At 36.4% G+C, this 15,844-nt stretch overlaps 1 protein-coding gene across 2 annotated transcripts in view; it reads left to right on the top strand.

The window, feature by feature from the left end:
• The window catches only part of tnikb (TRAF2 and NCK interacting kinase b), a 98,250-nt gene that overhangs the window by 69,647 nt on the left and 12,759 nt on the right, over window positions 1–15,844 (top strand). For both annotated transcript variants that reach the window (XM_059327181.1, XM_059327180.1), the window contains exons 22-29: window positions 2,977–3,158; window positions 4,147–4,258; window positions 9,094–9,202; window positions 10,469–10,645; window positions 11,532–11,675; window positions 13,922–14,056; window positions 15,356–15,456; window positions 15,602–15,751. In XM_059327181.1, coding sequence (XP_059183164.1) covers window positions 2,977–3,158; window positions 4,147–4,258; window positions 9,094–9,202; window positions 10,469–10,645; window positions 11,532–11,675; window positions 13,922–14,056; window positions 15,356–15,456; window positions 15,602–15,751 — 1,110 coding nt within the window. The remainder of the gene's footprint in view (window positions 1–2,976; window positions 3,159–4,146; window positions 4,259–9,093; window positions 9,203–10,468; window positions 10,646–11,531; window positions 11,676–13,921; window positions 14,057–15,355; window positions 15,457–15,601; window positions 15,752–15,844) is intronic.

Raw genomic sequence — 15,844 nt, 5'->3', positions numbered from 1 at the left:
TCTTCCCCCTTCTCTTCCTCCTCCTACCTCCTCCTCATCCATCTCCTCCTCTTTCTCCATCTCCTCCTTCTCTTATTCCTCCCTCTCTCCTCCTCCTCTTATTCCTCCCCCTCTCCTCCTCCTCCTCTTCCTCCATTTCTCCTCCTCCTCTTCCCTCCTCCTCTTCCCCCTTCTCATCCTCCTCCTCCTCCTCCTCATCCATCTCCTCCTCTTTCTCCTCTCCTCCTCCTCCTCTCTCTCCCTTTTTGCTGCACAGTGCGACATCACCCAGGCTGACCTTTGACCTCTGACCTCTGCCCCCCTGCCTGCTGCTCGCTGCCCCCCCCCCTCCTTTAAACATCATGTCTGACTCACTAACAGCTTGTGGCAGAAACAGAAATCAGAACTTTTTGTTTATTTTTGGCTCCTGCTTGTTTTTAAAGCTGCGTTTTGCTCCTGATGCTGAGATGATCCCACATTCCTGCAGCTGGATATTAATACTCGTCAATAAATCACTTCACAGATCGGAGCCCAAGCATTCGTAACACATTTGTGATGAATTTTTAGCTGCACACAGATGGAAACACTTCGTGATGACCTCATGAGCTCCAACAACAGCTGCTTCAGATATAAAGTGGAGAAAAAAAAGAAAGAAAAAAAAAACACCTTAGTTATCACTTAAAGTTTATGAACTTCAAATTCTCAACAACACAAACGAGAATAATATTAATTCAATAGGGAACAAAATTTACGAATAAATAAAAGCAAAAATACCATCAAAATTAATATTCTATCTTTTTATGTTATTTTTCTCAATTTAAAAAAAGGGATAAACCAAAGTGACAGTTTAAGAATATTTGTTTTAATTCTAAATTATTTTTGAATTTATTTTTTTTTCTAAAAAATAAGCTTCTTATGACACTTTAACTTCAATAAAATGTATTTCTGGTCTATATATATTTTATTTTTAATAATTCTGATGATTTTGCTCATTTTGACAAAAACTACAATAAATACTATAAAGCATATATTATTTATTTATAGATAATTTGAAATATATTATTTAATTTAATTTAATTTAATAAATTAGGAATAATTTATTTAGATGTGATGGTTTGTTTTCAAAGTAGTCCTTAATTAAATAAAATACAATATAAGCACAATTACACTAAATATTAAAAATTATAATAACAGTAAAATCAAACAATTCCAAATGTGGCAAAGAAAAAACACAAAAAAAATCCAATAATAAGACAAAAAAAATCTGGCTAAAATACGAAAGAAAAGTTATTTACCATATTAAAAGAGGTTTTATTTTTTGCACATAAACTGTTATTTATACTCGTCTTATTAAGACTAAAAAAAAGCCAGAATTATATTATTTTATCAAAAGTATTATTAAGGTATATTATTAGTTATTTAAACATTTACAAATTTCAAGATCAACGCTTGTAGTTTAACGTTTTTGTCCAGATATTTTTTTTGCTTTTTCCTTCTTTACACATTGTATTTCTAGAGTTTTAATATTCAAACATGTTCAGGCAGGAGTAGAGTGATCTGAAATCTAAGAATAGCTCTAATAATAATAAAAATAATAATAGCTCTGACATGTAAACGTGTCTGTGTGTCTGACGGCCTCAGCTGTAACTGTAATATAATGCAAATTGCTTTCAACGCTAAATTACTTTTGCATAATCGACACTTTACCAGCTAATTAATCACTTTGTGTGCTGCAAGATTTCCATCTCAGGTTTAATGAAATGTCAAACTTCTGTCCCAGCAGAAAGCTGAGAAAAAATTACATATTTATGCTGTAAACTATGGAATGAATAAATAAATATTATAATTAAATCTACCAATAATAATACTTAAAATAAACATGATAAAAGTTAATTAAGTGATAAAATATGACAAAAATGGATATTTCTTTGTGATTTTTTTGTACTTCTTCATTTTTTAACTTTTTTTCTATTTTCTAATGCATTTTTTTTTTATTTACTTTTTTTTACTTTAAATATATTTTTATAATGAAATATCTTATGTGTGTTTGTTTTATTAAATTCTGTATTATTTTTCCATTTTTAACCCCTATTTATTTCCCCAATTTATTGCTAAATACAAAGGGAACTATATAAAATATTATATGCAGCTGAGCTGTTACAGAGACAAAATTACATATTTATGCTATAAACTATGGAATCAATAAATAATTAACTCAATAAATAAGTAATTGTAATTTTTAACCCCAATTTATTTTCCCAATGTATTGCTTAAAATAAAGAAAAATGAATAAAAATGAAAAGATTAAAAAAATGTTTTCTTTATAAAAAATAAAAAAACATAATACACAAGTACATAATATTTAATCACATTTATTTATCGTCTACAATATCTTTTTTATTCTGCTGATTTGCTCATTTAATAATTCAAAATATTATCCATAAAATATTACATATCAAGTACTAGTTTGTCTTAGATTTAATTGCATTTAGCATTAAATTAATAAATGCCCACATTTATATTTATTTGTTCACAGCTTCACAGAACAATCAAAGACATTAACATTAAATATTTTATGCATATTCAAGTTTCAAGTCTTTATTCGTCACATGCACAACAATACAAATGTTAATAATCTTATTAATGAGTAATGAATTTCTCTGCTGCTGCAAAACTTGACCAAAAAACAGGCAAAAACAAATGAGAATCCAAGAAATACAGCAAAAAACATAATATATACATATATAAGATAGCATTAAATAAAATATATCGTAGTTTTGATAAAGTGAATACACTGTTATATAAAATATTTTAAAAATAATATACCCTGCAGTGTGTGCAGGGAGGAGACAGATGCTCAACAACATAAAGAATCCTGCAAACCTGCACATTTAACACGTGCACATTTTTGCATGAATTAAAGCATCAGGAACATTTAAAACCATGTTGGTGTCTCAGCCCGTCTGACGCTCTGTCTGTCCTCCTCCCGTCCTCCAGGACCTGACGGCTCTGGCCAAGGAGCTGCGGGAGCTGCGTCAGGGGGAGGAGACCAGCCGCCCGCCCGTCAAAGTGACGGACTACTCCTCGTCCAGTGAGGACTCTCACAGCAGCGAGGACGAGGAGGGAGAGGGCGGGACTAACGACGGGACCGTGGCCGTCAGCGACATACCGCGGATCATGTGAGTTCCTGTTCCTCCACACACCGACGCGCTCTCTCTGTCTCTCTCTCTCTCGCTCTTTCCTCTCGCGATCTCTCTTGTTTTCTCGCTCTCTCTTGCTCTCGCTCTCTCTCTCCTCTCGCTCTCTCCTCTCGCTCTCTCTCTTTCTCTCCTCTCGCTCTCTTTCTCTTCTCACTCTCTCTCTCTCTCTCCTCTCGCTCTCTCTCTTTCTCCTCTCGCTCTCTCTCTCTGTCTCTTTCTCCTCGATTGCTCTTGCTGTCTCTCCTCTCTTGCTCTCTCGCGTTCTCTCTCGCGCTCTTTCCATTCTCTCTCTCTCTCTCTCTCTCTCGCTCTCTCTCTTTTGCTCTCGCTCTCTTTCTCTCTCTCTCTACTCTCTCTCTCTCTCGCTCTCTCTTGCACTCTTTCCTCTGTCTCTTGCTCTCTCTCGCTCTCTCTCTATCACTCTCTCGCTCTCTCTCCTCTCGCTCTCTCTCTTTCTCTCTTCTCGCTCTCTCTCTTTCTCTTCTCTCGCTCTCTTTCTCTTCTCACTCTCTCTCTCTCTGTCTCTTTCTCCTCTATTGCTCTTGTCTCGCCTCTCTTGCTCTCTCGCGTTCTCTCTCGCGCTTTTTCCTTTCTCTCTCTCTCTCTCTCTCTCTCTCTCGCTCTCTCTCCTCACTTGCTCTTTCACAACTTCAACTTCAAATGTCTACATTGTATACAATGTGCCCAGATATATTTGTTTATTTATTTATTTAATAAATTAAAAGTTACTTTGTATATTTCTACTTGTTTAGATTATAAATTGTTAATATTTTTTATATTTCTAGTTTATCCTGGTAGTTTACTATTTATTGTTATTTTTCTATCCATTTTGCTGCTGTTATTCTGGATGTTTCCCCATTGTGGGACTAATAAAGGAAATCTTAATCTTAATTTTATTACAGCCATATGTGTTCCTTTGGTGTGTCTGTTTGAAGAGTAAATAATAAAAAGGACTCGTGTGTTTCAGGCCGGCAGCGAGTCAGAGCGCCAACGAGTCGTTTGGGTTGGGAGGTCACAACGACGGCCACGACGACTCGTACGGGAACAGCTCCCAGGACAGCACCCTGATGATGCGCGAGGTGAGCCGCCTCACACTTTTGACCTTTGACCCCGAGGAGCGCCACCTCCACACACACACACACACACACACACACATACACACACCACACACGCTGACACTCGACGCTCAGATACTCGTTCACAGGTTCTGCACGCCTCGCCGTCTCCTGCTGCTCGTCTGGGTCATGAGACTAAAGCTCAGCCGGCGACTGATCGCTCTTCTTCTTGTGTTGAAGTGGAGTTTGATCACAGATGTTTAACCCTTTATCAGGCAAAGAACTATATTTGGTAACTTCAGGTAATATTTTGAGAAAAAAGTTGCAAATTTACTAGATTAAAGTAGCAAATCTGCGCGAGAAAGTCACAGATTTACAAGAAAAAAGTGGGAAAAAAGCAACTTTTTTCTCGCAGATTCACCACTTTAAATCTCATAAATCTACGCATTTTTTCTCGTAGATTTGCCACTTTAATCTCAAACTTTTTTCTCAAAATATTATTTTCGTATGTTTTTTTTTTTTACACATTCTGGCAGTATGTAATATCCTCCAATATTCTCTAGGGTTGAAATTTGGAATTTGCAAGTATTTCAATGAGTGTCCTATTAAGGGTTAAAGTGGTGAATCTGGGAGAAAAAAGTTGTTTTTTTTCCACTTTTTTCTTGTAAATCTGCGACATTTTTCACGCAGATTTGCCACTTTAAATCTCTTAAATCTGAGACTTTTTTTCTTGTAGATTTGCCACTTTAATCTAGTAAATTTGCAACTTTTTTCTTGAAATATTACCTGAAGTTACCAAATATAGTTCTTTGCCTGATAAAGGGTTAAGATTAATAATAGTCAGTAAGTCAGTAATAGTGGTAAATGGACCTGCACTTATATAGCACTTTTCTAGTCGCTTTGCAACCACTCAAAGCTCTTTACACTACAGACTGCGCTCATTCACCCTTTCACACACACATTCATACTGGTGGCAGAGGCTACCCTAAACGGTGCCACCTGCCACCATTGGGAATTAATTCACACACTGATGAACGCAGCATCGGGAGCAATGTGGGGTTCAGCATCTTGCTCGAGGATACTTTGACATGTAGGCTGACATGGTCGGGGATCGAACCTCCGTTCAGTATGCGACCGCTCTACCAACTGAGCCACAGCCGCCCCATAGTACAGATAATTATATTTATATATTATATATAATTATATGTGTCTTAACCCGTGTTGCGCAGTAACGAGCTACAGTTAACAGTTAACGTTATAGATGCTTGAGTTGGCAGGTTTCTTCCAAATGCCCATCCCTAATATTTCTCTAAGGTTTGAATAAAGTGCTTGTGATAAAGTGCTAGAATGTAAATGTAAAGAACTCGTCGCCATCTTGTGTCGCCATTTTGTTTCCGATACGGGGAGCAGACCTTATTTGGACTGTGAAGGAGGAGAGGGATCTGATCACTGACTACAGCCTCTCTACACCTCAACCTGACTGAGAGAAGTCGATGCTAATTCATGTTAGCATTAGCTGGAGCATTAACTGGGATGTTAGTTTTGGCTAGCAAAAAACGAAAACAAAAACTGACCTCAGAAAACTGAGCAGCGACTCCTTGGAGTGTCTGTTAGTCCAACCAAACGCTGAACGAGACATTTAATGAACAAAACGTTCAAATAAACTGTCATTAAGTGAAAATACTGTGAAAGGGTCAAAGTTATGAGACCAAACTGGTAAAAACGTCCTTTTTATATATATATATATATAATGTTATATATAACTTTATTGACACGTTGCCGTGGATACGCATTGTTCTGCTTCTCTCCTGATGACGGCTCGCCTTGTCAGTGACCTGTCAATCAAAGGTAGCCCCGCCCCAAATCATACGATTCTTTATCTTCTATTTTCTTCTAAATGGGGCCATTATTAGAACTATTGACATCAAATTGTCTTGTAGAAGATTTTTTTACTAGCAATTGAGACCATAGTGTTGTCCTAAAAAACATTTCTGAGGTAATAAATGAAGTGAGAAGTTTTCTCATTTTGCACTGAAATGAATGGACTGATTTTTTTTGCAGCCAAACTTAGCGCCCCCTGCTGGAATTTTCGATAGAATGCAGCTTAAGGCACTTCCTGGTTTGCCTCCCTGCTCAGACACGGAGGTTGCCGCCTGACTCAAACGCACTCCCTCCGTCACCCGACCTGTCAATCACAGCCTGGCTGCTCAGTAGCCCCGCCCCCCTCTCTCTCTCTCTTTCCAGAAGCACGGGGAACGGAGGCGGAGCTCTGCCGCCAGCAACGGCTTCTCCGGCATCGCTAATCTGTTCCCCGGGAACGCCAATCTCCCCGATTTGGTGCAGCAAAGCCCCTCCCCCCTGGTCTCCCCCGGGGACGCCTCTGGGGCCCAAGTAGGTGGAGCAGCACCCAACTGTCGGCCCCCTGAAACCCCCCTAAACCCCCCTAAACCCGTCCCCGCCCCCCAAAACCTAATCCTGGCAGACAGCCCCCTGCTCACCTGTCCACTGTCACCCCCACCCCGCCCCCCCGCCTGCACACACACCTGCCGCCACCTGCTCCTGAAGCAGGGCGGGAAATTACCAGCTGCCACTCAAACTGAACCAGCGAGTTTATTGCCAACAAGAAGAATAAAAAAGGTTTTTATATTAACCCATTTAGGCCTAAAACGCCTGAAAAAATGCCTATAAAACCTCTGGGCGATTTAAAAATAACCCCCTAAAACCTGAAGTTTTTCTGGAAATTCAACAGAAGAGTCAACGCTTCCTACTAAATAATCGATTTTTCAGCCTCTGTAGCAGATAGAAATGAAATTCAAAAAGTATTTGAGAGCTTATAGCTGTTATATCTGAGCTCCCTCCGCTATAGTCGTCTTCAACCATGATTTAAAAGTTCTGGAAAAGTCCCATGTTGCATTGCAACACTCCCACATGTATTCTGATGCATTTAATTGGCCAAGAGACTGAAAATAGGTGGAAAAAACTACAAATACTACAAAACGACGTATCCTCTTTCCCAGCTTTAATGGTAGAATAACCCAACAGCGCCCAACAGGTTTTAATGGTAGAAATGCAGTAATGCTTTCCTGGCTTAAATGGGTTAAATATATTCAAATTTATAAATCGTAACAGATTTTTGGGATATTAGCTTTTATTTAAAGGAACAAGAGTGATGCTGAAGGCTTCTGCCTCTGTGCATTTATTTTTTATTTATTTATTTAAATTGAAATACATTCTGAATTCAAAGTGGTGTTTCTTAAACTTTTCTGGACAGGTAAACGTATAACATGGAGCGACATAAAATGAATAAATTATAACAATAAAATTTAAATAAAGAGAAAAAATTTAATAAATAAATAAATTTGATATATTAATAATAATAATGTAATAAGAGGAAAATAAATTAAATAACAATAAAGAGAAAAAAGTGGAAATACAAAATAGAAAATAAAATAAATGAATATATTTAATTAATAATATAATATATATTATATAAAATAATTATATAATACAAATAATTAAATTATAATAAAAATAATAATTCAATCTAATAATAAAAATAATAATTAAATACAGATAAAGCGATAAAAAGTTGAAATAAATTAACAAAAATTTTATCAAAGACATTTTAATATAGAGTAAAGGATAAAAGACTAAAATTTACTTTTTTCTAGCTGTAATTGTTTCATGAGTTAATATTTCAGAAAACAACAACATGTACTTTAAATAAACAGCTAAAAACAACAAAGTTGAACAAGGTTATACTTTCACATACTTTTATTTTAGTTCAGTTTTCAGGTCAATAAAAGTCAAAGAATTGGCAAATTATCTGTTTTATTTACATTTTTTTCATTCAAACTGCCAGTCAAGCTCGATCAAAACCCAAATTATTTTAGAAACAAGCGTTTATAATGATGTAAAAACAACAAAATCACTAAAACAATTAATAAAAGATGAAAATGTTGCCTTCATGAGAGCCGTTTGATTGTTAGTTTGAGAACGTGGCATCTTTAATTTCCTGCCCTGTTGTGTTTCGCTCCGTCCTGCTTTGGCTCCAGATGGAACAAACTGGATTTATTCTCTCTCTCTCTCTCTCTCTCTCCACTCGTTTTTCTCTCTCTCTCTCTCTCTCTCTCTCTCTCCACTCGTTTTCTCTCTCTCTCTCTCTCTCTCTCTCTCTCTCTCTCTCTCTCTCTCTCTCTCTCTCTCTCTCCACTCGTTTTATCCCTCTCTCTCTCTCTCTCTCTCTCTCTCCACTCGTTTTCTCTCTCTCTCTCTCTCTCTCTCTCTCTCTCTCTCTCCACTCGTTTTATCCCTCTCTCTCTCTCTCTCTCTCTCCACTCGTTTTATCCCTCTCTCTCTCTCTCTCTCTCCACTCGTTTTATCCCTCTCTCTCTCTCTCTCTCTCTCCACTCGTTTTATCCCTCTCTCTCTCTCTCTCTCTCTCTCTCTCCACTCGTTTTATCCCTCTCTCTCTCTCTCTCTCTCTCTCTCTCTCTCTCCACTCGTTTTATCCCTCTCTCTCTCTCTCTCTCTCTCTCTCTCTCTCTCTCTCTCAACTCGTTTTACCCCCCCTCTCTCTTTCTCCCTCTCTTCCTCTCCCCCCACTCTGTCTCTCTCTCTCCCTCCCTCTCTTCCTTTCTGTCTCCTTCCCTCCCTCTCTCTCCGGACCGTTCCCTCGTTCCGTCCCTGACCAGCTGCAGGTAGCTGAGGAAACAAAGGAAACACAGAAGAGAGAAACTCTGAGAGGAGGAGAGGAGAAGCTCTCTGTGTTTCTTTATTCTAGCAGCTACCTGCTTCATTCAGATTCCCCCAAACTGACCAACCATCAGACCAACATGTTGTGTCTCTGTGCTCTGCAGTACGGGATGGGCAGCAGCGGAGGCTCCAAGTCTTCCTTCACGCCGTTCGTAGACCCCCGGGTGTACGGGACGTCCCCCACGGACGACGACGACAACATCTCCGCCTCAGGTTGGTCTCTTCACATGTGAAAACCCTTCAGGACCAACCAGAGAACAAGTCGGCCACAGAACAAATCCACCAGAGCAGATAGTTACTTTTTTACATGCTTTTAAGATGCTATACATCAATACAACCCTGACATCCAACATTTTAATAATATATATTGACCTATGTCCATAATGTTGAAGTAAATTGCTTGAAAGATTTGCAACAAAACCTTTAGGTTTGCAACAAAACTCTTAAATATGTAACAAAACTGCCATTTTTTTGAGCATTTTAAGATGCTATACATCCAAAACTGACATCCAAAATTGTAATAATATATATTGACCTATGTCCATAATGTTGAAATAAATTGCTTGAAAGATTTGCAACAAAACCTTTAGATTTGCAACAACAATTTTAGATTTGCATCAATACTTCTATCTTTGCAGCAAAACTTAAATTTGCAACAAAAGTTTTGGATTTGAAACAAAACTCTTAAATCTGTAACAAAACTGCCATTTTATGGAGCAAGATGATGTACATCAACACAACCCTTACATCCAAAATTTTAATAATATATGTTGACCTATGTCCATAATGTTGAAATAAATTGCTTGAAAGTGAAAAAAAAAACACAATGAAAATTAAAATCTTTTTTTTTTTTACATGTTTTTCTAAATACAGAAATGTCACAGCTGAATCCCTCAAAAGTGTTCATGGAAAAAAGTTGCACAAAACCCTTTCAAACCACAGGAAATTAATTTTGAGTTTGTTCATAACTTACTTTTTGAGATAAACTAATTTTTATAAACAATAACCAAAACGGGGAAAAAATGCACATTGTGCAAAATTTGCAAAAACAGCATATACATCAAAATAAACTATTTACAATAGTGCAATGAAATCTTTAATATAAATGAAAAATCACAATTTTAAGCTTTGATGTGATTATTTGACCAGACTGAAGTGTTTTTTTTTTCTTGTTTAGGATGAGGAAATTATTTACTTTTAAGGATGCAACATGTCACAGAGTTATTTATCACAAGATCACTGTAGTTTTCGTAGGCCGAATATCTAAAATATTTGAGTTCAAACTGAGAGAAAATGTAGGTTGGAAGGTTAATAATTTATTCTTTAAGTTACAATTCTGTTCTGATTGAAGAATAAGAACCTTTTCCTTCGATTTCAATTAGCTAACGTTCATGTCTCAGAGGTCGTGGTGCATTCAGGTGCCACATTAAGAAATAATAGAGCCTCCAGGATGAATAATTGCGTGTGTGTGTGCTGCAGCGCTGTTTGCTGACGAGCTGCTGAAACACGAGCAGGAGCAGGCGAGGCTCAACGAGGCCCGCAAGATCTCCGTGGTCAACGTCAACCCGACCAACATCCGGCCGCACAGCGACACGCCCGAGATCCGCAAGTACAAGAAACGCTTCAACTCCGAGATCCTGTGTGCCGCTCTGTGGGGTGAGACACACAAACACCTCCACAGCACCGATATAACACAGTTTCTGCTATATTATAGATGTTTTTGGCTCCTTCTCTTTCTGCCTCTTTACACCACTTAAACATGTTCACCGTGCCATGTTGGTAAAAGTTTTTCAAGCAACCTCAACTTTATGACCTGATCATTATTGTTACACTTTGTCTTACTGGATCAATATTTCGGACCCAAAAAACACAAACAAACATCAAATCTGGTGATGAAAATAATGTAAATTTTTACTTTGAAACAAGACATAATTAGATTTTTTTGTTTTTTACCGCAAAAAGTTTTTCTTCTGGTTTGTGGAAAAACACCCAAAAACAAAATATATTATTTCAAAATAAAAGGAAAAGAAAAAAATGCGCTCGAAACTAAATGTACAACAACATAAATACAAATAAAAGTTTTTTTTGTTGGTTTGTGGAAAAACACAAAAAAAATTTTTTTTTTAATTTTAAAAATGATGGGGTCGTCATGAAAAAGTCGTGATCTGATCTGTGTTTGTGTGTGTCTGTTTCTATGTGCATGCATGTCTGTGTGTGTGTGTGTCCGTCTGTCTGTCTGTCTGTGTGTGTCTGTGTGTGTGTGTGTGTGTGTTTGTGTGCGTGCATGCATGTGTGTGTGTCTGTGTCTATCTGTGTGTGTCTGTGCGCGTCTGTCTGTGTCTGTGTGTGTTTGTGTGTGTGTGTGTGTGTGTGTCTGTGTGTATGTTTGTGTCTGTGTGTGTGTGTGTGTGTGTGTGTTTGTGTGTGTCTATCTGTGTGCGACTGTCTGTGTGTGCGTGCGTGCATATATGTCTGTGTCTATGTGTGTGTGTGTCTGTGTGTGTCTGTGTGTGTCTGTATGTGTGTGTGTGTGTGTGTGTAGGAGTGAATCTCCTGGTGGGGACAGAGAACGGTCTGATGCTGCTGGATCGAAGCGGTCAGGGGAAAGTTTACAACCTGATCAACCGGCGACGCTTCCAGCAGATGGACGTCCTGGAGGGACTCAACGTCCTCGTCACCATCTCAGGTAAACATGAGATATCTGCTCAATACAGTAGAATATCTTAGAAAAGTGTATTTATGTCAGTAATTAAATTCAAAAAGTGGAAATAACACATTATATAGATCAATTACACACAAAATGAAACATTTCAGGTCTTAATTTATTTAATTTATTCTAATTATAATGATTATGGCTTACATTTAAAATTCAGTGTCTCAAATTTTCCCTTTTTTTGTTGACATTTATGTATTTATACATTTTGAAATATTTATTTTGAAAATAATATATACATTTTTAACGTCCAATTTTATTTTGGGGTTCATTTTTACATACATCTATGTAGTTATACACGTTTTAAAATACACAAAGAGATGCATGTAAAAATATTTGAGTTAATATCCATAAATAAAATGGAGAAAAAAATAGAGAATAAAAAGGGAAAATAATACCGGCTTTCAGATGATGTCACCACTTCTACAATAAAGTAGAATATGATAGAAAAGTTTATTTATGTCAGTTATTCAATTCAAAAGGTGGAAATAACACATTATATAGATCCATTACACACAGAATGAAACATTTCATGTCTTCATTTATTTAATTTCTTCTAATTGTAATGATTATGGCTTACATTTAAAATTCAGTGTCTCAAAAAGTTAGAATATTACAAAAGACCAATTTTAAAAAGTATGTTTAACATGGAAAAGTATGTCCATCTATATGACTCAATACTTGGTTGGGGCTGTTTGACTTCCATCATATTCTAATGTATAGAGATGATCCTGTATATTCAAGATACTGCTCCACTTCTCCTCAGCCGTCTTATTTCAGCCTTTGTTTTTGTTGTCGTCAGCGTTTCCTGTTGCCCTGGTTACAGCTGTCTCTTTGAATATTGATTGCTCCACACTGATTCTGGAGAACAAATAGAAAACAAAACAAGACGTGGAACATGACGGAGACGTTTCTATTTTTGACTTTTATGAATAAAGCGCTCGCTGCACAGATGCAACAATCAGTAAATCAGCTGAACATAGAAAAAATATATTTACAGCTCAGGAAAAACAAGGACAAAAAAGACACAAAATGACAAAAAAATACACAAAATAACCAAAGAAAGACACAAAATGACAAAAAAAGGACACAAAATGACAAAAAAAAAGACACAAAATTACCAAAAAAAAAGACACAAAATGACAAAAAAAGACAAAAAAAGGATGCAAAAAAGACACAAAATTGTTTATTTTTTTGGTGACATTTCAAATGACATATGTAAAATGAATTGATCTTAATGAAATATCACTGTTTTAAGCTTTGATTTGATTATTTGTCCGAGCTGAAGTGTTGTTGTTTTTTCTTGTTTAGGATGATGAAATTATTTACTTTTAAGGTTTGAGATGCAAAACACTCACACAGAGTTATTTATCACAAAATCACAGTAATTCTCATATGCTAAATATCTAAAATGTTTGATTTGACACTGATTCTGGAGAACAAATAGAAAACAAAACAAGATGTGGAACATGATGAAGACGTTTCTATTTTTGACTTTTATGAATAAAGCGCTCGCTGCACTGATGCAACAATCAGTAAATCAGCTGAACATAGAAAAAATATATTTACAGCTCAGGAAAAACAAGGACAAACAAGACACAAAGACACAAAATGACACAAAATGACAAAAAAGGACACAAAATGACAAAAAAAAGACACAAAATTACCAAAAAAAAGACAAAATTACCAAAAAAGACAAAAAAAGGACGCAAAAAGACACAAATTTTTTTATTTTTTTGGTGACATTTCAAACGACATATGTAAAATGAATTGATCTTAATGAAATATCACTGTTTTAAGCTTTGATTTGATTATTTGTCCGAGCTGAAGTGTTGTTGTTTTTTCTTGTTTAGGATGATGAAATTATTTACTTTTAAGGTTTGAGATGCAAAACACTCACACAGAGTTATTTATCACAAAATCACAGTAATTTTCATATGCTAAATATCTAAAATGTTTGATTTGACACTGATTCTGGAGAACAAATATAAAACAAAACAAGATGTGGAACATGATGAAGACGTTTCTATTTTTGACTTTTTTATAGTAAATCAGCTAAACATAAAAAAAATATATTCACAGCTCAGGGAAAACAAGGACAAAAAAGACACAAAGACACAAAATGACCAAAGAAATGACACTAAGACAATAAGTAAATCAGCTGAACATATTTCCAGCTCAGGAATCCTTGAATTTCAACGTTTTCTCTCCGTCTCCAGGGAAGAAGAACAAGCTGCGTGTTTACTACCTGTCGTGGCTGAGGAACAGGATACTACACAACGACCCCGAGGTGGAGAAGAAGCAGGGCTGGATCACCGTCGGGGAGCTGGAGGGCTGCGTGCACTACAAAGTCGGTACGAAAACAACCTGCTAAAAGAACACACCCATATACGTTTCAGTTCAGAGAAGCTTCATGCTTATTGAGGATGAAGAGCCGAGGTGATGAAGGAGGATCGAGGTCGATAGATGAAGGGATGACGGTCAGGCGTCAAAACAGTTAATTCATGTGAAGTTAACCATTAAATGATACATTATTATTGCAAATGGGGATTAGGCTCATGTGTTAAGTTTTTATTTCCTTCCTTTATTCACCTTTAAGTCTTAAAGCTCCTGATTAATTGATACAGTTTATGAAAAAAATAACCCCAACAAGCTTTTTCAAGGCGTTTTTTTGTTGTTGCAGTTTTTACATATTTCCTCACTGTGTCCTTGTATTTCACTGCAATATATAAATTATACATAAATCCTGCATAAGTCCTGCAGCTCAAAGGAATCAGCACAATCATGGCTAGAAGTGGGAACAACTCAAACATGTCTTTGTGCAGAATAACACAGTAAGAATGATAGAAATAAAATAAAAAAGTTGAATTTCTCTAATAAATTTTTCATGAAAAATTTGAATAAAATGGAATTTGTATATAAACACTTTTCCATGTACCCATTAGTACCACAAATGTTGTAAAAAAAAAAACACAAATTACCAAAATATGATGAAAAAAATTACACAATATTACCAAAAATGATGACATCAAAGGCACAAAAATATGAAAAAAAAAGATACAGAATAACCATAAAGGACGTAAAATGACCAAAAAGAAACAAAATTACTAAAAAAGATGTAAAAACAGTAGTAATAATAATAATGCCTTTTTCCAACAGTCTTGGATACCTTCTACGATGAACAGTTTATTTTTGGATAAGCTTTAAAGAAAGATTTGCAACATAACTTTTAAATTTGCAACAAAACTTTTAGATTTGCAACCAAATTTTTTGGTTTGAAACAACACTTGCAATAATTGCTTGATTGCAGAATTGCAATAACAATTTTAGATTTGCATCAATACTTTTAGCTTTGCAGCAAAACTTTTAGTTTTGCAACAAAACTTAAATTTGCAGCAAAAGTTTTAGATTTGAAACAAAACTCTTAAATCTGTAACAAAACTCTTAGATTGTAAACAAAGGTTTTAGATTTGCAACAAAACTTTCAAATTTGCAACAAAACTCTTAAATCTGCAACAAAACTTTTAGATTGTAAACAAAACTTTTAGATTTGCAGCAAAACTTTAAAATACAGTTTTCTGGGGGGTTCAGAGGTTTAAACACAATCTGACATGTCTGACATATATTTGTGCTGCTCTGCTCTCGTCCTGCAGTGAAGTACGAGAGGATTAAGTTTTTGGTGATCGCTCTGAAGAACTCGGTGGAGATCTACGCCTGGGCGCCTAAACCCTACCACAAGTTTATGGCCTTCAAGGTAAGATGCATCGAGTTGTTTAATTCAAATCAGGGCACAAATATGTGATAACCTGGTTGAATACTGTGATACCGATGTTACTTGCAATGCATAATGTGTACGTTGTTGTGAGTCAATTTGAATTCCTTTGTTCCTTGTGTTTCAGTCGTTCACTGACCTGCAGCATCGCCCCCAGCTGGTCGACCTGACGGTGGAGGAGGGACAGAGGTTAAAGGTCATCTACGGCTCCAGTGTTGGCTTCCACGTCATCGATGTGGACTCCGGAAACCCCTACGACATCTACATCCCCTCACATGTTAGTCTATGTGTGTGTGTGTGTGTGTGTGTGTGTGTGCGTGTGCGTGTGTGTGTGTCAGAACCTATTCTTTAACTTTAAAGGTGCAATTTG

The sequence above is a fragment of the Centropristis striata genome, chromosome 23, assembly GCF_030273125.1.
Source record: "Centropristis striata isolate RG_2023a ecotype Rhode Island chromosome 23, C.striata_1.0, whole genome shotgun sequence".
NCBI lineage: Eukaryota > Metazoa > Chordata > Actinopteri > Perciformes > Serranidae > Centropristis > Centropristis striata.
This window is presented reverse-complemented; position numbering and strand designations above follow the sequence as displayed.